The 23259-nt window shown below is 37.6% G+C and overlaps 1 protein-coding gene across 3 annotated transcripts; it reads left to right on the top strand.

Moving 5' to 3' along the window:
* The first annotated feature begins 6279 nt into the window (after positions 1–6279).
* DUSP19 (dual specificity phosphatase 19) lies at positions 6280–22870 on the top strand. Of its 3 annotated transcripts, none has more exons than XM_069469976.1 (4): positions 6280–6641; positions 10523–10569; positions 16853–17005; positions 22300–22870. In XM_069469976.1, the coding sequence occupies exons 1-4, from the start codon at positions 6416–6418 to the stop codon at positions 22537–22539; spliced, it is 666 nt and encodes a 221-aa protein (XP_069326077.1). In that variant the 5' UTR covers positions 6280–6415; the 3' UTR covers positions 22540–22870. The 3 variants fall into 3 exon arrangements, with proteins under 3 accessions (XP_069326077.1, XP_069326092.1, XP_069326085.1); XM_069469991.1 differs by having other exon boundaries at positions 16971–17005; positions 22300–22348; XM_069469984.1 differs by lacking the exon at positions 16853–17005.
* The last annotated feature ends 389 nt before the right edge of the window (positions 22871–23259 follow it).

Genomic DNA, 23259 nt, shown 5'->3' with positions numbered 1-23259 from the left:
GAAACACCATTTTTTGGTAACTTCACATCCTTTTATGAAGTATTAAGCTCATTGCAGATACTCCAAAAGCGTTCAATGGTTGATTTATTTCCTAGTTTTGAAGCCTAAATGGCTGCAATAAAGGTAACCCACATATCTAGCATGTCAGTAATCTAAAAGTTAAGTTTTAAAATGATTTGTGTTGTGAGGGAAGGTGCAAAAGATGAAAAAGAATTAGACAAGTATATAGAGCCTACTTTCAAAAAAATAAAGTCTATCACAAAGGTTGGAATGCTAAGTTTCTGAATTATATTCTAAGTTCTATTTCTCTGAGCTTTGAAAAGACCTCAGTTGTTTGGGCAATGTGAGATTCTTAAATATTACCACTGACATGCAAATAATTAATATTTGGAAGGAAATGCAGGAGGTTTCTACTTCTGTTTGTATTGCTTTTTATATTATCATTATAATATAACTAACGGAAACTATGCATATATAAATAAAAAATGCTCTGTAATCAAAATGCTCCAGTAATGAATTTGTATATGAGGCATTGTGTTCATAAAGAAAATTGGCATTCAAATTTTTTTTAGTTGAACTAAATTTTTTTGAAAATGTCTCTTAAAACATTGTACAGAAAGCAGGTGCCATGATCACAGACAAATGTACTTTTTCTCTGCATTCATTTCAAGCTGTGTCGGCATATTCTTAGTGAAGTGCAGAATTGATATCACTAACTCAGGCCAGAAACTGTAATGCAAAGTGGAGGGTTTTGGTTATTTATAAATGATTTTTGCCTATATAAGTCACATCTGAATTAATGAGGGCTACATATTCCCATGGAAGATTTAATTATATAATATTTCAGAGTTTGTAGTAGGATGAAAGTAGGTTTTAGAATCCAATAGACCTGAGATTGAATACAAGATCTGCTGCTTACTAACTCTTTGCATTTTAGTTGCTTATCTAAAAGTGGGATTTTCGTGAAGATTAGAGGTAATGCTTCAAAAATGCCTAGTATAACACTTGGCATATACATTGTAAATCTGTTAGGGGAGAAAAATTATATGGAGGGCACAGGAACATATTCCAGGGTGTATTCATGTCACACATTCTCCTTTTCCCCAGAACCCAGGGCCTCTTACCCTTTGTAAGGATGTGCCCCCTCTTCCAGGACGATCTTTTACCAATCATGTCCCAGCATACGCAATGCCTGCCCCAGGGGTAAAATGCTGCCCCTCTCCCTCTGGCCTGGGTCTCATAACATCTTGACTCTTTTTCCTCTGCTGCCAGCACCCCAGGTCTGACAGAATGGTGCTTCTCCTAACACCTCTGCACCAAGGCTAGGTTTGTGAAAAGGAGTTTTGACCTTAAAGAACTTTTCGGAAAGCCATGCAGTGAAGTAGAATGAGCATTATATATCGAGCCAAGGGATCTGGGATTACAAGTGATGTGACATTAGGCAAATCAGTTTACTTCTCTGGATGTTGGTTTCTCTTCTACAAAATGTTGAGTTGAGTTGGATAGAATCTAAGAATCAGTGTGTTAACATTCAATGTTATTGCAGACATGTTAACATTACAATATTATCAGCAGGAACTGCAACTATTAACATGTAACCATCAATTCTACCCATCCTCTGTAGTACGATGTGGTACAAAGAACATGGGCTTGTGAGTAAGATAGAACTGTGTTCAACCAACCTTGTTAGTAGAACCTAACAACAAATTTGAATTGTGTGACCAAAGGCTAAGTACTTTAGTTCCAAATTAAATGTCCTTCTCTATAAAAATGGAGTAGATAATATCTACCTCATTAGGTTATCATGAAGATTGAATCAGATAATGTATGTTTATTGCTGGGACATAGATCTGTTCTTATTGAGGAGGCCTTTAAATCCAGTATTAGTATTCAGTCTTCAGCTCACTTAACACTGTCAGCAGCATATGACACAGTTGATCATACTGTTCACTTTAAAACACTTTCGTGGCTGGGTGCAATGGCTCATGCATGTAATCTTAGCACTTTGGGAAGCCAAGGCAGGAGGATCACTTGAGGCCTGGAGTTCAAGACTGTCCTGGGCGGCCGGGCGCGGTGGCTCACGCCTGTAATCCTAGCACTCTGGGAGGCCGAGGCGGGTGGATCGCTCAAGGTCAGGAGTTCGAGACCAGCCTGAGCAAGAGCGAGACCCCGTCTCTACTAAAAAAAAAAAATAGAAAGAAATTATCTGGCCAACTAAAATATATATAGAAAAAAAAAAAAATTAGCCGGGCATGGTGGTGCATGCCTGTAGTCCCAGCTACTCGGGAGGCTGAGACAGTAGGATCGCTTAAGCCCAGGAGTTTGAGGTTGCTGTGAGCTAGGCTGACGCCACGGCACTCACTCTAGCCAGGGCAACAAAGTGACACTCTGTCTCTAAAAAAAAAAAAAAAAAAAAAAAAAAAAGACTGTCCTGGGCATCATAGGGAGACCCTGTCTCTACAACCGTCCCCCCAAAACAAAAAAAAAATCCACTTTCTTTATTTATACTCTAAGAACTCACTTTCTTTTCTTTCCATCTCCCCAACCTCTCCTTCTTAGTCTCCTTGGCACACATGGGGTTTCTCTATTAACCCTCACTACCAGAGCATCTCATTTAGTTCCATGGCTTTAAATAGCATCTTTAAGCTGATTACTCCAAAATTTACATTTCTGGCAGATACCTCTCTAATGAAGTCCAGATTCATATGTGCAGCTGCCCACTGGACATCTCCATTTGGTTGACTAACAGACATATTAAACTCAACATGTCCCAAATTGCTTTTCATATCTGCATCATCCCTTTTTTGGTAAATTGCAAATCTTCTCTTCAGTTGCTTAGGCTAAGAACTTTGGAATTACTCAAATCTTCCCCACATCAATCTACTAAGAAATCTTCTTGGCTTTTCTTGGCTTGATTTTTGTATAAATCCAGAATCTGACTACTTGTTACCTCCCCCTCTCTGCCATTCTAGCCCAAGCAACTGTCATCTTCCATCTGGACCATTGCATTAGCTTCCTAACAAATCTTGCTTCTATCCTGTCCTCTTTCCTCAAAGCAGCCAGGATCTTTCTACAGCACAAGCAGTATGATGTCATTTATCACAAATTAAGTTTCCCTGAAAGCTAACTCAGGTAGAGTTTAGCATGCAACACTTTTTTAGAGGAGTGTTCTTGGGATCAACACTTGTGGAAGGGAAGAAGGAAACAAGATTGGGCAATTATATTATAATTCAAGCAATTATATAGACCCAATGACAGGCTCAGCCAACCACATGTTAGCCTTTTAGAGTTAGAATGGCCCTTCAGAGTTGTCCCAAGTTGGGCAAAGATGCAGGCCTTTATGATCCCTCATCAATCAATGGATATGGTCTACTCTGTGAGGGGCACAACCTCAGTATGGCAGCCCTCTGTAGCTGAGATAGTCCCTGAAGGGATTGTTACCGGTAAGCCAATAGTACTCCTAGCAGTGGAGACAACAGAAATTCATTGATCTGGGCAGCACAGCATAAGATCCACCATATAACTCCTCTCCCCAGTTCCCTCCAGTGGTCTCCCATCTCACTTGGAATACAATTCAAAGTTCTTACTATTTCTCTCTGTCCATATCTCCTCGAACTCTTCCCCTAACTCACTGCCCTAAAGCCATATTAGCCACCCAGATGTTTCTTGAATTTGCCCACCTCCCACCTCCCCACCAGTGCACTCCTGTCTCAGCATTTGACATAACACTTAGCATGGAAGATTTAGATACTTGCTGTTAAGCTATTCCCCCAGATATCTACTGGGCCGGCTCTTGCACTTTATTCAAGTCTCTGTCCAGTGTTCACTTTATCAGAGGGGTTTTCTCTCACTAACCTACAGCAAATGGCACACTGCCCTTTCACTCTGTTCCCTTATTTGACTTGATTATTTTTAATGACCCAACATGGTTATCTATCTATCTATTATATATATTTATTGTCTGTCCATCTGCTCCCCCCACTTGGATATAAGCACTATGAAAGAAGGGACTTTGTTTTTATTCACTGCTATACCTCCAATGACTGTTATGGCAGTGCCTGGAATGCAGTTGATGCTCAATAAATGTTTGTTAACTACAATTATTTTGGGGGCAGGGCAGTATTTCATAGTAAGTAAGAGCTAAGGCGCTGGACTGAAGCAAACCTCAGTTTTATTTGTGGTTCTAAACTTATGAGCTGAGAAATGTAGAATATGTGATGTGCTCTCTCTGCATCTGAGTTTCCCCAGTTATAAAATGTAGATGAGGCTACGCATGGTGGCTCATACTTGTAATTCTAGCACTTTGAGAGGACGAGGAGTGAAGATAGCTTGAAGCAGGAGTTCAAGACCAGCCTGAGCAATAAAGCAGACCCTGTCTCTACAAAAAATAGAAAAAATAGCTAGGCATGGTGGTGCATGCCTGTAGTTTCGGCTACTGAAGAGGCTGAGGCAGGAGGATCTCTTGAGCCCAGGTGTTTGAGGTTGCAGTGAGCTATGATGACACTACTGCACTCTAGCCTGGGCAACAAAGCAAGAAACTATCTAAAAAAAAAAAAATTAGGTGATTATAAAGTATGTACATAATAGACTTGTGGTAAGGTCAAACGGGGTAATGTGTATAAAGCATTGTTAAGCACCTAACTGATAATACTTAGAGTCTAAAATTGTTTATATGCACAGTGCCTCGGCATGTAGTAAGCCCTCATTAGTAGTCATTTTTTGATCATTATTATGATATGGGATTGATTTATGGTCAGAGTTGTTTTGATGAACCTGTGATTATATAAATGGTGAAAATAATTTCTTTAATTCTTCATTTTGGAGTAGCCTGGGCTGATATGTCCCTTTTCAAGAGGGAAAGGCTGCCATAACAAAAGACCATAAACTGTGTAGCTTGCACAACAGAAATTTGTCACAGTTGTGGAGGCTGAGAAGTCCAAGATCAAGGTTCTGGCCTATTCAGTTCCTGGTGAAGGCTCTCTTCTTGGCTTGCAGGCTTCTTCCTATATCCTCACATGGCCTTTGTGTGTGTGGGTGGGAGGAGTGGGGAGATTTCTTCCTGTTCTCAAGAAGCCACTGATCACATCATGAGGGCCCTCCCCTTATGTCCTAATCTAATTACATCTGAAATGTTCCATCTCCAGATACCATCCATCAACTTATGGGTTAGAGCTTCAACATATGCATTTTGGAGGCACACAAACATTTATTCTGTAATAGTTTATTTTATGTCACAAAGTTTCAATCTGTAATAGTTTATGTCACAAAGTTTCAATAAGAAAAAAAATTTTTAAGAAAAATTTTAATATGTGGTGTTGGAGAGTAAGTTTTCATTAAGTGTAACTTCTTTACCTTATATTAATATGTGTTTATACATTGTGTCAAAGTCCAATTAAATTGCATTTTACTTTTAACAGGGGTTAGGAAAACTATTTAAAGAAGTCTTGTGGTTTCTTTTGCAAAAAAACCATCCTTTCGTAATCACAATCCTATTCTATAATTTATGTTTTATAAATTTGGATGTTTGTGATCTTGATTTTCTCAATTCTCTGCATGGATGGACTTGCTGCAATTCTTATAGAGTGAATGTGTACTACATAAAATGAAAACACAGGCAGAAAGTCAGAAAATACATAATCTTTAAGCTCCTGTCAATCTACATATAGAAACATTAAGAAATTTAAAAAGAAATATCATTTTTTTCATATTTTAATTAAAGTGTGGCCTCACAAATATACACAACAGTTTTATCTAGTACACGTTCCTCTTGGCAGTAACAGCAGAAAAGAGAAAGTGTGAAGTACACAGGAAGCAAGAAATAACTTGAACGTCTGCTGTACCCTCCACCCCCTGGAATAGCCCAAAAGCAGGGGGGAGGGAAAGGCTCTGCAATGTGGGAAGGTTTGCACTGTGACTCCGCCGGCCTCACTAAAGCAGGAGCGAAACACAAGTCAGCAGCCATCATTCATAGTCACCCCCGTAAATGACAGCAATCGAACATATCCAGAAAATCGCTGCCTTTAAAGGGCCAGGAAATATCAGCTCTCTCTCCCAAGTCTTATATTTTATCATTCGGCGTGTATAATAAAACCAGATTTAAAAAGCAACAAGAAAGCTCCCCAGCGGATCCCTTAAGCCTGTAAGGAAAACGCAGGTTTTTGGCCAACAGGAAGAAACAAAATCCAATCGGCGCCCGTTTCTCAATGACCAATCAAACCTCGCCTTACATTGCAGTGCTGGGAAAAAGGGAGCTGGGCGTCTGGGTTTCCTGGCGCGTGGCCGCTACTGTCTGTCACCTGGAGAGGCGAGCACTCCTGAGGCTGTGCTTGTTACCTGAGCAATAAGGGACGAGCGGTTCAGCCCGTCTCTGTGCTTGCTGGATTTGCTTGTATTTGTTCCAGCCACTGCTCATGTAATGCACTCCCTAAACCAGGAAATTAAAGCATTCTCCCGGAATAATCTCAGGAAGCAATGCACAAGGGTGACAACGCTAACTGGAAAAAAAATTATAGAAACGTGGAAAGATGCCAGAATTCATGTTGTGGAAGAACTAGAGGCGAGCAGTGGGGGTGGTTGTGGTTATGTGCAGGACCTTAGCTTGGACCTGCAAGTTGGCGTTATTAAGCCATGGTTGCTCCTGGGTGAGTATATTGACTTGCCACTAAGTCTCTTAAGTCCTTTTCGCCGCCTTGCTCTCTCATTTTCCACTCTTATGTGTAATAGTCTTTATTATCAGCTGTCCTGCCAAAAAGCTGAAATGTTTCCTTTTTTGATACGGAACTTCCGTTAGCCGGCAAGAGACCTTTCTGCCCCACAGTATACCCGTAAGAAGCATAGATTCTAGTAGCACTTGGCAGCTGGTATTTGAATTTTAGAAAAGCTTTCTTTCTGTTTGTCTAACTTCTCTAGAGAATAACACATTGATGTGTTTTCTTGGATTATAAAACATACAGTTTTTAAAAAAAATCAAATTAGAATGCTTTTATCAGGCAAAACTGCAAGTGACAAGGGTTAAAGTTATAGAAAACTTAATACTTGAACTAGTCATGTGCTTGTTTGCCTACTCAGCGGTTACAAACCATATGCAATACATGCCTCCTGTGGCTGCATCTGTTCATGATGTCTGTTTTTGGAGTGTTTAGAAGAAGGGATTTTATTTTATAGATATGAGCCTGACGAATTTATTATTTTTTTTGTATTATGGAAATACTGAGTCCCTATACAAGCATACTCCACAAGTAGCAAATGAAGCAAGATTATAAAAGTACAGAGTTCTTAATTTGGCAAGAATATGGTATTGTGTTCTTAAAAAAATAGCCAACAATGTTTTCAAGTAGGTCTGAATTATTTTTCATTTATTAATAGAAAAATTCAGACTTAGAAAGATTAAGTGACTTGTTGATATTTATGCAGCCAACGAAGACATTCTTGAGTAGAGAGAACACTCAACTGGGAGTCAGAAATAGCCAGGTACGATGTGAAGTATACCCAGCATCTCACTCCTTTGAATAACCCTGTGAAGTAGGGATCATCAGCTTCATTTTATAAATGGGAACTGGGATTTAAGATTGGTTATGTAAATTGCACAAGGCAACACACTTAGAAAATAACAGAGCTGGGCATCAAGCCCACCTCTGAATCCTGCTCTCTATCATTGTACTAGACTGCTTCATGTAGACCAAATTTTCAACTCTGCTTTGCCTCTGATATACTAGATTAGCTAGTGCAAGTCATTTATCTTCTCTGGTCTTCCAAAAAGCCATTTGTAAAGCTGAAGTAACACTATCTCCCTATTTCAGGATTGTCCTGAGATGGTTGTGAAAGGTTTTTGACACAAATTGATTATAGTATACATATGAGTTATTATTGTATTATGTATTATATAGGCTATCTTTAAATTCACCAAATATCTCCAAGTAGTTACTGCAGCCCAATGAAAAATTATACCATATTCTTGCCAAATTAACAGTGAAAAATTGTGAGTCATTTAGCTAATTCACCCAGGTCTGGCTCACCACATCTAGGAATGAAAATATGTCCAGGTACATTTTTCAGTTACTTGGCTTCCACTGTAGTAATACTGGTTTCAAATAATTATGGCAGAATTTTCATTAATTATTCACCAATTCAGCATCTTCACGTTATTTTTTAATGTGGATTTATCCAAAGTGTTCTCAGATTAGGGTTGGAACGCAAGATCCTGGGAGAGTCCTGGGAGGGATTTCTGAAACTAGTCCTAATAAGGTCTTCTCTCTGGACCAGGAAATGGGATAATTTCATCAGGCACAAGATCTTTCTTCTGAAAGACGAGCCTTTTTCTGCCTGCTTACAAGTGCCTTATTCCTTAGGATTGTGAATGGTGACATCTAAAGTTCTTCCACTTGAATGATGAAGGGTTGTTTCTGACCAGACTTGGTCTCTCTCTGGGAGACTGGGGTTGTTTGCTGATTGATCTTAAGAGCTTCCTTCACCTCCTCAAAGCAGCACAGCTTCTCCCAGCATGGTGTGTCAAACTTTTGGTTTTGGTAAAGTAAAAATATAATCTGTCAGGCTGAGTGCAGTGGCTCACGCCTGTAATCCTAGCACTCTGGGAGGCTGAGGCGGGATGATGGTTTGAGGTCAGGAGTTCGAGACCAGCCTGAGTAAGAGCAAGACCCCATCTCTACTAAAAAATAGAAAAAATTAGCTGGAAACTACTAAAAATATAAAAAATTAGCCAGGCATAGTGGTGCTTGCCTGTAGTCCCAGCTACTCAGGAGGCTGAGGCAAGAGGATCGCTTGAGCCCGGGAGTTTGAGGTTGCTGTGAGCTACGATCACACAACTACACTGTATCCAGGGGTGATTGAGCGAGACTCTGTCTCAAAAAATAAAATAAAATAGAAAATGTTTATCACAGACCGCAACATAAAGCATCTACTTAACATTGGAGAAAAGCTGATGTTTAGACTGTAGGGAGAATTGACTTGAACTTAATACTACTAAGTATTAGGTGAAAAACACAAGCTGATTACCTAAAGTCCATTTGTGTTGACTTAAATTTTAAGGAGAATAAAGCTGAATGTAGGCTCAGTAAGGAGCCTGTCAGCTTGGTATTAACAAGAGGATATTGGCCAAACAGCATACTTGCTGGCCTTACAGCTACCTAAAATCACATGATAAAACTTGGCCAATTTCCCAGATAGGAAAGGTAAGAAAAACACCATTTATGAAATGGAACCTAATTCAGGACAGTAAAATGCTTAAAATCTTTAAATATAAATGCCCTGTTTTTTCAATTTTGAAACTTGCTTTACTTTAACTAGTTATTCTCCCATATGAACTTGCTTATTAACTAGAGCCGGTTTCCAAGTGTGGGAGATCTGGGAAGCAGACTGCAACAGGAAGGACTCTAGAAGGGCACAGCCCTAGTGGTGCATGGAGTGTGGGCTGGATTCTATAGAACAACAGCGTTTGCACGAAGCTACTGGGGATTCCCAGATCAGCTAGAACTAAGTCATCTTGTGGTTGTCTGATTTTCATAATACCCTTTTTTAAGTTACAAAAGAAAGAGATGTTTATTGTAAAAAAATCCAAAAGAGCATAAAGAAAAATATCACCTGCAATCCCACTGTTAACATTTTGTTCTATATACTTCTTGTCCATTTTTAAGAATATATATATTTTTTGTTTTTATAAAAATGAATGATGGTATTTTGTAACTACTTTTATCACCTAATATATTGAGAATATATTTTCATGCCATAAATATTCTCCATTTCTTATTTCTAATGGTATTGATGGTTATATATATTTCACTATACAATGTACCATCTTTTATTTAATCCAACCCCTATTATTGGGCTTTTTAGTTGTTTTTTTGTTTGTTTTGGCTTTGTTTTTTTTTAGTTACAAACAATAGTACAATAAAAATCCTTATAGCAAACCTTGGCAACATCTATAACTGTTAGGACAAATTCTTAGAAGGGCAATTTCAGAATTCAAGAGCAAACATAAGATGAATATTTTTTTTTTTTTGAGACAGAGTGTCGCTTTGTTGCCCAGGCTAGAGTGAGTGCCGTGGCGTCAGCCTAGCTCACAGCAACCTCAAACGCCTGGGCTTAAGCAATCCTACTGCCTCAGCCTCCCGAGTAGCTGGGACTACAGGCATGCGCCACCATGCCCGGCTAATTTTTTTTTTTCTATATATATTTTAGTTGGCCAGATAATTTCTTTCTATTTTTAGTAGAGACGGGGTCTCGCTCTTGCTCAGGCTAGTCTCGAACTCCTGACCTTGAGCGATCCACCCGCCTCGGCCTCCCAGAGTGCTAGGATTACAGGCGTGAGCCACCGCGCCCGGCCTAAGATGAATATTTTTTGATGAACTTTACCAAATTACCCTTCAGAAAGTTGGACTGAGGTCCTCCTAAGTCATTGAGTTTTTTAAAAAATAAATGAATAACTAATAGAATTGTTACACAAATTTATATAAAAAGGCAGGATGATTATATTTATGTTCAAGATGATATGATTTATTTCTTATAGGGTCACAAGATGCTGCTCATGATCTGGATACACTGAAAAAGCACAAGGTAAAAAAAATGCTTTAAGTCTGACACCACATTTGGAAGCATTTTATTACATTTATTTAGGAAAAAACTGTATTGGTCCATCTTTGGTATGCTTTAGAGTTTAATTGGTAACATTTTGGCTATCCTATTAATAAAGTTGCAAAAATAATTGCACCTAATTCAAATATGTGGATCTATAATCCATCTTTCCAATTTTATTTTCTTCTCAATCCACTTCATATACTCTCATGAACCTGACCTTGGAGGCATGTCTTTCTTGTCTCTGCTTATATAGTTCCTCTGTGTGTGATAGACTTTCCCTCATTTAGGCTTGTCAAAGACCTACCCATGTCTTAAGTCCCAACTCACATACCACCTCTTCTCTAATGCCATTTCTTCCCACCCTCCTCTACACAACTGATGTGGTTTGTTATTTCGGTATTTACTCAAAGGAATTTTTAGCCATCTACCATTTTATCAAGCATTGTTTCAGGTCATGGAATTGCTATAGTTGGAGGGGTGCAAGAGATTCCTGTTCACATAAAGCTTATGATCTAAGGGGCAGAGAGTGAAGAGAGAAAAAAAAAGCAGCTACAGTACACTGTATTGGGTGCTTTGATGGGGAAGAGCACGCAGTAATCTTAAAAAAGATGATGGTGGCTTAGATTGGGATGCAGTGGGGAGACAGAGAAGTGGATGGATTTGAGGAATTTTTTTAGAGGGTAGAATTCTCACAATTTAGTGCCTGATTACTTATGGGGTAGGAAGGCATGAGGCTGAGGGAGAAGGAGGAGTCAAGGCTGATAGTTTTCTTTGGTAACCAAGTACAGTTGGTGTCATGACATGAGATAGGGAATGAGATAGAAGGAACAGGTTTTGGAGGAAAAGTGACAAGCTCAGTTTTGAACATTTTTAATTTCAGCTGTTGTGGATCACCTAGGCAAAGTTGTTCAGTAGGAAGTCTGGATACATGGGGTCTGAAGTTCAGGAAAGAGATAAAAATATATATTTAGGAATCTTCACCTTGTAAGTAGTGATTGAAATCACTGGAGTAGACGAAATCACCTGGAGAAAGGTATAAGGCAAGCAAAGGAAGAGGATCTATGACAGAACACTATACCAACCTATAAGGAATGGTCAAAGGAAGAAGAATGCAGTGGGAGAGGCGGAGCTAAGAGAGGTCATAAGAAGGTTAAAAAATGTGATGTCATGGAAGCCAAAGAGGGAAAAGTGTTTTAAGGAGGAAAGAGTCAGTAGTATTAGATGCTGTGACAGTTTGTATACAATTAGGACTGAATTATGCCCATTGGACTTTGTGACAAAGAAGTTGTTAGTGCTTTTGGTGAGAACAGTTTCATTTGAATTGGAGGCCAAAGCCAGATTTCAGAAGATTAAGAATGGAGGGGCAGTGGGGAAGTGAAGGCAGCCAAAGAAAAGAAAAAAGATGGAGAGGATCCATAGATGATGTTGAGGTCAAGCGAGGGAGATGGGAAAGTTTTGAGCATGTTTTAAGGCTGCCTAGAGAGAAAGGAATTGAAGATACAGAAAAGTAAGAATTAGGGTTAGAGGAGGGTGCTAAGAAAGTAGGCGGCCATGTGATCCCCAAGCACAGAACTGGAATGCGCCTTATGAATAGAAAAGGAAGTTGTAGACGATGGACAACAAGCTCAATAGAAGTGAAGACAAGAGGGGGCTAATAGATAAAAAGAAAGTGGGATGATGGAATCGAAGGTTCTTGTGAGGTCTAGCATGAGTAACTGAGTGAAAGAGCTGGAAAGATAAGAGTGGGATGCCTAAACTGATGGAATTAGAGCTGGAGAAGTTCTAGCATTGGCCTTGAAGGAGGATGATTAAAGTGATGATGAAGGTCACTAGAAATAAGGTGGACAGGGAACTGTTAAACCCAAATGGACATTGATGTCATCCAGGGTAATGGTAGGACTCGGGGTAGGATTCAGCAGACTGAGAGGTGCCCAAGGGAGAGAGTGGGTAGAAGATGGAAGGATCAGTTTGTATGAACACCAATGAGCAAGAATTTTTACTGCAGGGTGGAAAAGAAGTGATTTTGAAGAAGCAGGGAATAGCCAGAAAGACTGCAACACGGACTCTCACACACGAGGCAAATGGGGTATGTGAGAATGAGGAATTTTTACTTGAAGGAATGTAGTACTATAACATCTTGTATTTCACTCATTTGTCTTTTAAGAAAATCTTAAGCACCTACTTTTTGCTAATCCCCTTTCTAAGTATAGGAAATAGGGAAATTAATAAGCAGTACGGTCTCTGCTGTTAAAATATTATATTTTCAGACGAGAACATGTTCTAAGCATTGAAACAAGACAGTGAGAGGCGAGTGGCGGGGGTGGGGAGCATCATGAGTTAGGCTCTCTGAGGGTGTGGCATTTCCACTGGGGTCCTGTGACAGAATTAGCCATGCTTAAATGGGGAAAGAGCACTTCAGGCTGAGAGAATAGCAAATGTGAAGGCCCAGGGCCTACAGGGGCAAGTTCAGCATGCCATTCCTCCTATTTGGTCCCATAGCACTTTGCTCTTCTCCTAGCTCTTATCCTTTCTGTCTTATGTTATTACTGTCAGTGAACATGTTTTCCCCTCCTCTATTTTCTCTTTTTTTTTAGCAAAATTCTAGTGGGTAGAGACTTTGTCCTACTTATCATTGTCACCCACAGCTCTGAGAAAAAATTTTGATTGAATTGAGGATAAAAAAATTTATGTGATAAACACTTGCAATTATTTTCCCAAGGATATATTAATAACTATGTACTAACCAGTTCATTAACTACTTTGATATTTTTACTTGTCAAATTACTGACTCGTGTTTAAACTGGACTCTTCTTGGTTTGTTGTAATTACCACCTGACAACAAGAAATAATGGCCTTGTATTGCATAAGGATATGAGAATCACTGTATTTCCTAACAGTAACCCTCTTATATCTATATTTTAACAAAGGTAGAACAAGCTTCAAAGCTCTTATTTACACTAAGTTGATATCTCTCAGGGTAAAAATGACAAATGAAAACTCATGAATGTCTGCATTGGCAAGTGTTTTTATCATCTCTCCTCTCTTATGATACACTAGTTCAAATTCAACTTCATCCTGGTGATATGAAACAAATAGCTGTTTAAAAGATCCTGCTATCTCTGTACACAGTGACCCTGTTAATAATGCTAGGAGGGTTCCTAGAAAAATTTAAGATGCTGCAAAACAAAATCATTGATTTAAATGTATGCTACATTTCAAAATGATGTCCTAGAATTTAAACAAAATATTGGAACCAGTAGAAATTCTCTTTGTGTAAGACCATTTCAGAAATTGCTGTTGGAATTTAATTTTAATGTTTAGAGTTGATAATAATGGTTGTTTTATTAATAAAGTGTCCCTTGAGTTCCTGGTGTGTGCCTAATAAAGCACTGTGTAGAATAGAAAACTAAGTGTAAGATATTAAATGTTCCAAGTTATTTTTGTGGCATTGTTCTTAATAGCAAATTATTGAAAACAACCCACTTGTCCATCAGTACAGAACTGGTTAAATAAGCAATAGTGCACCCACATCACAGAATACTGTATAGAATAAAAAAGAACACTAAGAAGGGTCTCCATATACTGATATGAACAGATCTCCAGGACATATTTTAATAGGGAAAAAACCCCAAGGATTTGTGTAAGAAAGTCAGTAAATAGAATTATTGCATGAAGAAATTCTAAAAGAATATGCAAGAAATCAACAAAGGTAGTTATCATTAGGGTGGGACATAATGGAGTAGAGACAGAGCAAGACTTTTTAATGTTTTCTTTCATAATGCTTTGATTTTTGAACCAGTTAAAAAATAAAATTTTATTACAATAATGCCTAAATGTGAGGATTAGTGAGATAACTTGTATGCCTGGAACATACTAAGTACTCAGTAAAGGGGCTATTCTTATTATCCCTATTATGAAGGGCATCCCAACCCAAGGGCAGTCATTGTTAGGAGCTCTGTAACTAAGTTGTGTTTTTTTTTTTTTTTTTTTGGAGACAGAGTCTTGCTCTTTTGCCCTGGCTAGAGTGCCGTGGCGTCAGCCTAGCTCACAGCAACCTCAAACTCCTGGCCTTAAGCAATCCTTCTGCCTCAGCCTCCCAAGTAGCTGGGACTACAGGCATGCGCCACCATGCCCAGCTAATTTTTTCTATATATTTTTAGGTGTCCCAATAATTTCTTTCTATTTTTTCAGTTGAGATGGGATCTCGCTCTTGCTCAGGCTGGTCTCGAACTCCTGACCTTGAGCGATCCTCCCGCCTTGGCCTCTGTAACTAAGTTTTAAAAGTATGCTGTACTATCAGAAGGGTTTTTAGGCTGGGTTCCCCATCACCACCACCACCCGTGACTCAGTGCAATTCTTGTCAATCAGGACCATTCAATCAATACACATCTAAATTGCATTTCCAAACAGCTAAACTACCTAGGCATTGGGTAGTTTAATAATCCATAGTATTTCCAAAGCACTTTTACCTTTCAATGTGTTTCCCCAAGATTCTCATTTGATCTTCTCCATAATCCTGTGATATACAGGGAAAATATATAAGGCAATGATACACACCCACATATATGTATAAATTCTGTAAGCAGTAAGACCTCATTTCTGGTCTTTCTGGAACCTATAATATAGCTGTAAAGACAAAGCAAACATATCAATGTTATAAAACATTGGAAGATACTGTGTTATTAAGAGTAGAATCTTATAATCCTGGCTGCAAGAGCTCTGGGGTGAGAAAGGTGTGATATAGTCAGACCAGACTTCACTGGAGAAAGCAGAAGGACGTTTCAGACTTTATCTTCTGAAAATGCTCTTCCTTCTTTCTAGTTGCTCCTATCTCCTCTCTTTTTAAGAATCTCTTCTAAGTAGACGAGTAGACATTTGAGTTTCTTTTCTCATCTTTCTTGCACAAGGCAGGTAGGCTCATAAATGGCTGATGGCGCTCCCTTTATGAGGCTTGGCTCCATGAGTGTCTCAGTTAATACTCTTTTGGTTGCAAGTCCCAGAAACCAATTTGAGCAACCTGAGCCAGGAACAAGAATGTGTATAAAGATAGGGGGAATCTCTGGACCCAAAGGCAGGAATGGCCATGCCTCACCAGAGACTGGAGCCAGGGAATGGAAGGCCATCCGAGATAGCCCCTCTCTTCAGTCCACTGGTACCCACAGCCCTCTCTGCACATATCCACTCCTCTCACTTTGCAGCAGGAATTGTTCTGCTTCTCTGAGCACATGATAGGAAGTGGCTGTCATAAAGCTCTCACGTTTGTAGGTTACCCTAGCTGTTTTTTAAATCTATTTTTAAAGTTTCTAAAGATAACCTGATTGGCCTAGTTTAAGTCAAGTGTCCACCCAAATCTACTCAACTGTGTGGGGAGGGAGAGTGGAGCGCTGCCAGAGCCATGCTCTGAGGGTGGTGGGGACAAATACTCTAGAAATGTATGGAAATACTTGAAAATACTGACGTTAGGCAAAAACCTAAGACTCACACTAAGAAAAGAGAATGAATACAGTCAGAAGCACTGTTATGATAAGAAACGGTGACTCATTTTTCAGATGCATTTAGCCTTTGGATTCTCTTACTGGGTTTTCTGCATGGCTTGCCTCTTCATGCTTGGTGGACTCTAGGAAAGGGGCTCAAATACATAGATGGAGATTGCTTAAGTGTACTTTCTGGAGAAAAATCTCACAGCTATTCCTCCTGCCCCTCGCTTTTCATCCAGACTAATTCATCAGAGTCTCTGGGTATGAGGCCATGTGGCATTGCTAGTTTTTAAAAGCTCACCAGGTAAACTTGAGAACCATTTTATTAGTAAAGAGTATGAAGGAAAATAGGGAAATAATTATTGAAAGGGAAGTTGTGTAGTGCTGATATACTCCTCCTGTTTTTCTTTTATATGGACACTCACTGATTTATTCAGCAAAGATTTTAAACACTTCCTGCTAAGCTCACTGTTCACTCACTTATAATAGTGAGTTAGACATGTTCTCTCCCCTCATGGAGTTTCTAGTGCAGTGAGGGAAACAAACAATCTCTAGGTGATATGAGCTATAATAGGACAAGTATAGGGGGCTATGAGAATATGAAGAAGGAGCACATCTGGTGAAGGATGTGGCAGTCAGAGAAGGCTTCCTGGAGGAAGTATCATTAATGTGAGTCATGTTTAAATTTTTATTATTCTTGGTAGAGATAACAATATCCCAGTCTCTTTTTAGGTCACTAAATCATGAGACTTTTAAAAAAATAATCTTTTTTCTTTCTCTTTAAGGTGACTCATATTCTCAATGTTGCATATGGAGTAGAAAATGCTTTCCTAAGTGACTTTACATATAAGAGCATTTCTATATTGGATCTTCCTGAAACCAATATCCTGTCTTATTTTCCAGAATGTTTTGAATTTATTGAACAAGCAAAAATGAAGGTAAGGTTTTTTTTGTATCTGTATTTTATTTTTCCCATTTATTTATTTGTATATATTTATGGGGTATAGATGCAAGTTTTCTACATTGATATTAATATATTGCATTGTGGTGAAGTTCAGGGAAGTTTTACATTTTTTTTACTTATAATTGACACATAATGATTGTATGGTAAGTTTTGCTTTGATCCACAGTTCTTCAAAAGCAGAAATTTGAGAGTATGGGTCTGTTACCCAATCTTTATTCTTTTTGTAATGAAGCTCCAAAACAACATTATGAAATTTCTCCTTCAATAGCATTGCATTAATTCCTACAGTTTTCAGTTTTCTAATTGCTCTTTTCTCAATGAGATATTTACTTTTAACATTAATTCAGTTTCTCATCTTCCTAGGATTTACTAAGAAATGTTAAGAGATAAAATTGTGGCTGGGCGTGGTGGCTCACGCCTATAATCCTAGCACTCTGGGAGGCCGAGGTGGGAGGATTGTTTGAGCTCAGGAGTTCGAGACCAGCCTGAGCAAGAGCGAGACCCCCGTCTCTACTAAAAAAATAGAAAGAAATTAGCTGGACAACTAAAAATATATATATTAAAAAAAAATTAGCCGGGCATGGTGGCACATGCCTGTAGTCCCAGCTACTCGGGAGGCTGAGGCAGGAGGATTGCTTGAGCCCAGGAGTTTGAGGTTGCTGTGAGGTAGACTGATGCCATGGTACTCTAGCCCGGGCAACAAAGTGAGACTCTGTCTCAAAAAAAAAAAAAAAAAAAAAAGTAATTAAAAAAAAAAGAGATAAAATTCTCTACTTACTGAATTTTCCTTTGTAAATATGGATTTAGATTTCCTTAGAGGGTTTATAGCCACCTGTCCTCTGACCAATTTGCAGGATAATCAAGAGAACTATAGGATGCAGACTACTCTAGACTTGTTATATTTATGATGAATTAATTTATGTTCATTTTAATGACTGAGGTAGTGATTACGAATCTATGCATTTTTAGCAATAGAATTTTTAGGCATTCTAAGGACTAAGCGTCAATTGCTTTACTGAGATTGCATGAAAGTGCTGATCAGAAACTGTCCATTAGTTTTCTGACTTTAGAAGACTAATAGACAATATAACATAGCACTTCAATCTTGGTATTATATCCAAGTCAACATTCTGACAGGCAGGCCATCTAGTTTGGCTATTATCAATAATTATACCTTGAAATGACATCATTTTTAGTCAGTAAATAATTCTTATGAAATTTATGTAAGATAAATAGAAGGTAAGTGGAAGCCCTTACAGAGAGAAGTAGCTCTCCTGGCATAGCTAACAATGACATTAGGAGTAGAATCAAGTTTAATTGAATTCTGGTCTAGTGGTCTCCCTTCTACCATCTCTCTTTCTCTATCTCTCTCCCTCTCTCCCTTCCTTTGTTCATTTAGTAATATTTACTGAGTGGCTTATATACCCAGCTCTAGTCTAGGTGCCTTCCTACTAGAGTACCTGGAAAATATGAAACTATTCAACTCTACTGTTCATCAACTTTATTTAATAGTAGATACAGTTATGTGCCACATAATGACATTTTGGTCAACAATGGACCATGTATGTAACAGTGGTCCCAAAAGATGATAGTACTCTATTTTTACTGTACCTTTTCTATGTTTAGATATACAGATATCATTGTGTTACAGTTGCCTACAATATTTAGTACAGTAATATGCAGTACAGGTTTGTAGCCGAGGAGTAACAGGCTATGCCATATAGGTATGTAATAGGCTATACCATCTAGGTCTGTGTAAGTATACTCTATGATGTTTGCACAACAATGCAATTGCCTAACAACACATTTCTCAGAACATATCTCCATTGTTAAGCGATGCATGACTGTATTTGGATGGAAGCTGAGGAAGAGGTTTTCTAATTCAAAGCCTAATATTAGCCATTCTGTTCTCTTATGAAAAATTTTATAGACTCTAGATTGTTACATTCCAGTGTACCAGTTAATAGTATTATAAATAAAAATGATATGTTTCTGTATTGGCTCTAAGGAGATGTAGAATATGCTTTAGATAGTAAAGTGTAGATATCATCCATATCTCTATTAAAATTAGAAGATATGTACATGCGGCAAGTAAAAATTGGAGAGGGTACTAGTATCTAGAAAGAAAAGCACTAAATTGAGTATTCTAATAAGTTTTGGAATTAAAAAAAATTAAACTTTGCTTTAATTTGAGTCAATAGTTAATTAGAATGAATCTTAGCTTGGGTTTCCTAAAACAGAGCCTGAGACAAGGATTAAGAGCTGATGCTTAATTTGAGAGGTACAATCTCTAGACAATGAGAGTAAGATGAAAGGAACGTGATTCAAGGTAGGATGAGAAGAAATGCAAGGTGATGTGTTTACTCTGCTGAACTCATTTCACAATAAGCTTACAGGGAAATAGCTGGGTGCTTAGAAAGTACAGCTGCTCTACCACCTAAGATGTCTCTGGACAGGCAGTACGAAGAAACTGTACCTCAATACAGACCTTGGGAGAGACGAAAGAAAATTTATCTGCCTAGCTCTCTGTCAGCTCCTGTTTCCCATTGGTCGAAGTTTGCTGACAGAGAGGTAACTAACCCCACAATTCCAGGTTACAACATTCTATTCTTTCAGCAGCCAACTAGAAGCCAAATCCAATGCCCTGTGGTGTGACTTTTCATCCAAATGCAGAAGTAGCAAGAGAATCCAGAGCTCAGGGTCTGCTTGTCTATGCATGTGGGCACCATGGGAGAAGAGCTGCCTTCTTATGTAAGCAAAACCGAATAGACCTAAGGGGAGCAGCTGGCCACAGAATTGGCAGCTGAGGCAGAGCGAGCTGAGGTTCCATGAGATGATGACACCACAAGAATCTGAGGAGTTACATAAGATGTTTCTGATAAGATGTACTAATTCCACAATGTGTTCTAACTTCTCAAGCCTTATGTTTTGTACTGGGATCCTAACCTCAGCTAATATTTTCTTGGCTTAAAAACTCTTTATTCTACAGACTGACACATATTTAGTTTAGCAATAGAATTCTTGAATTGTCTTCATTGATTTTTTTTTTTTTCTAGAAGAGATGTCTTCATGGCTTTATCTATTCTGAGAAAATATGAAGGATACATATTACTGCTCTCAAGGAGCTTGCAATCTGGTTGAAAAGCTATTCATAACAGCATGAGAACAAAGAAAATTCTATAAAGTGGAAATACATAGCATAATTACTATCTGTTCATAGCATAATTACTATCTACTCATAGCAAAACGGTGATTTAAATTTTTGAGAGAATACTTTCCTCTTAGAAATGCAGAACAAATTAATTTATTTGCTTAGCAAACATTTATGGAATACTACTGTGTGCCAAGAATTGCACAAAGATGGCTAAGACATTCCTCCTGCCTTCATCTCACTTGGAGAGAGGTAGTCTTCTTAGAACAGAAGTCAGAGTTAGCTGATCAAGAAGAAGAACAAAGGTGTTCCAGGCATAGGACAACAGCAAGTGAAAAGGGAAAAAAATTGCTTTATAGATTATTTTGCATTATTCTGAGTTCTGGAAACGGGATATAAAGCCAATAATTTTTCTGGAAATACTTTCAAGGACCATATGATACCTAAGGAATAATAAAAAGGTAGAAAGTAGATAAATTCAAAAGCTGTAGAAAAGTGGCTATTACATAAGGAAAGTAGCAAGAAGAAAATATTAACGTTTTAAAATATTAGCTAAAGTTGGATGCACAGTGTATAAGTCTGAAAATAAAACTGTTCTCATTTTCAAAGGCATATGTATGGATCATAAAATAAAGATGACCAGTATATAACCAGGAAACATTAAAAAAGACATTGAAGGGCCTCCGTTGCTTATTAAGCTTATGATTGCAAGCTTTTTTGGAATATCTAATGAATTTGTTTTGAGCTAAATGAAGTTCATTAATAATTTTCATCAGTGACTATAATATAATTTTTAAACATCTTAAGTTTCATAAAAATGAGCTATCACTACAAAGTGAGAAGTTACTGACATATATAGTGAATATTTGTGTTTTGTTTTTCTTGGCAAAAACAGTTAAGAGTTGGAAATGAGTCATAAATACCTATAAGACTGCAATTGAAATTGTCTTTTTTAATAGGATTTTCAAAATATTAACTAATTTTATTGTTGGTCATTTGGCTGTCTTGAAGAGATATACTTGCAAATTTGTTTCAACAGATTGAGGGAAGGAATTTTGCAACAGGTATATGAACCTGAGACAACTGCTTTGCAGAAGTAAAATAATCCAATGAGTCATAATAATAATATTTTTAATGAGTGCTTTGGGTAGAGGGTTTTTGGTAGTTTATTTTCCTTGCCCTGATCCACCCTGTTTTGGTGTGTTATACCAAATTAAGAATTAGGAAACAAAAGTAACTATTAATACAATGTCTAATTCTGTAGGATGTGTTCACAGTTCACTACATTTTGGTTAGATCATTAACTTTTTAAAAGCCTAAGATAAGCCAAGCTGTATCAGTGCTGTTCCAGCAGATCTATCACATTCATTGTTAATGCAATATTGCCCCCATCAGCACTGGTGTTCACTGTGTCCCTTTTCACTTGGATAGTAGTGTCATTTGCAAGTTACCTGAAACATGTTTTCATTTATTGACCTCATGCTGGTGTCTGATTACCTTTTCCACTTCACCTTATTATGAGATATTTGTGTGTGTCATCATTTTACTACCTCATAAGTTTAAATATTTTTAAGGTGCTTCCTTCCAGAATAAAATATGTCCAAAGGAAGAAAACTTTTTCTTTGCTGATCATTTTACATATAGATTTCCAAGCCAGTGACGTTAATTGCCTTATGGGAACACTGTAGGTACTTGGAATGCCTCTAGCTTTCTGTTTAGTTTATGATTATGGTTTTATTTATGTTTCCATGTATATTACCTGTGATTTTTCTCGTATTTATATACATTTGGCTACTAACCTATTAGGCTTTCATGTGTACTTTCCTGGATTAACTTAGTTTAATAAAAGATACTGTTTCCGAATTCCAAACACATCATCAAAACATTTCAAACCTGGGGGTGTGGGAGGGAAGGTGTAGATTGATCGATCGATTGATTAACTGATTGATTTTCTATTCTTTGCTCGCAATGAATTGTATTTTAATAATCAAATAAATTGAATCAAATAGCTAAAATTGAATATTTACTTTATAATTTTAAGTAATATAAGAAGGTTCAATTGATTTAATAAGCTTTCCCAAACTAATAATGAAGATTTTTGTTTGATTTTATTGCAGGATGGAGTGGTTCTTGTTCATTGTAATGCAGGAGTTTCCAGGGCTGCTGCAATTGTAATAGGCTTCCTGATGAATTCTGAAGAAACCTCATTTACCAGTGCTTTTTCTTTGGTGAAAAATGCAAGGCCTTCCATATGTCCAAATTCTGGCTTCATGGAGCAGCTTCGTACATATCAAGAGGGCAAAGAAAGCAATAACTGCGACAAAACACAGGAATTAGAAAGGGATGACAGTTTGTGAGTTGCATTCTGTGAGAGGAGACTAGCAAAAACTTCCTATTCTCTTCTATTTTTCAAGTGTAAACAAGTCAATTTGATTGTCCTGAGCTAGTTTATGAATACATTTTAAAGTTATATTATTTTTCTTTGCTATTATAATGTGTGATTAAATGTATCTGTGAATTGCTAAAGGAAAATATTAATAACAACGTATTACTGGTCATTGATTTCTGTAGAAGAAAAAGGTTTACATTTAAAATTTATATTAGAGCATGGAAGGAATAAATTGGTTGATAAAGCCTTTTAATATTTTTCTACTCCAGCAATTGTTTTCATGAAGGAAAAAACTTGAAGCGCTACTTACTGTTTCAAAGGGAGGTAAATTTCTTTGTAAATAATCTTTTTAAGATTAAAAATCAATATCTTAAACCTTCTAAAAGAGGTAATCAGAATCTGAAAGTTTATACAATATTTATATAGTGGTTACAACATTGACGAAATTTTTATATTCTCTTGTGAAAACATACATACATTTCATTTTTTAAAATTTAATTCTATTGCTTGCATTTCTTTTTAAAAATTTTATAAATGTTTGTATAGACATTCTCTTACATTATTCTAAACTTTGGCTCTTAGAGTAGGTGGTCTATCTTCTCATATTTTGTGCTTTTATCTTGGGTGCCTAGCATTCTGTTTTTGGGTCCCATGTTATAGGTTTTTGATCTCCTTGGATATATGGGAA

The sequence above is a fragment of the Eulemur rufifrons genome, chromosome 1, assembly GCF_041146395.1.
Source record: "Eulemur rufifrons isolate Redbay chromosome 1, OSU_ERuf_1, whole genome shotgun sequence".
In the NCBI taxonomy this organism is placed as follows: domain Eukaryota; kingdom Metazoa; phylum Chordata; class Mammalia; order Primates; family Lemuridae; genus Eulemur; species Eulemur rufifrons.
The sequence above is the reverse complement of the archived record's forward strand: the minus strand, read 5'-3'. Positions and strand labels throughout refer to the sequence as shown.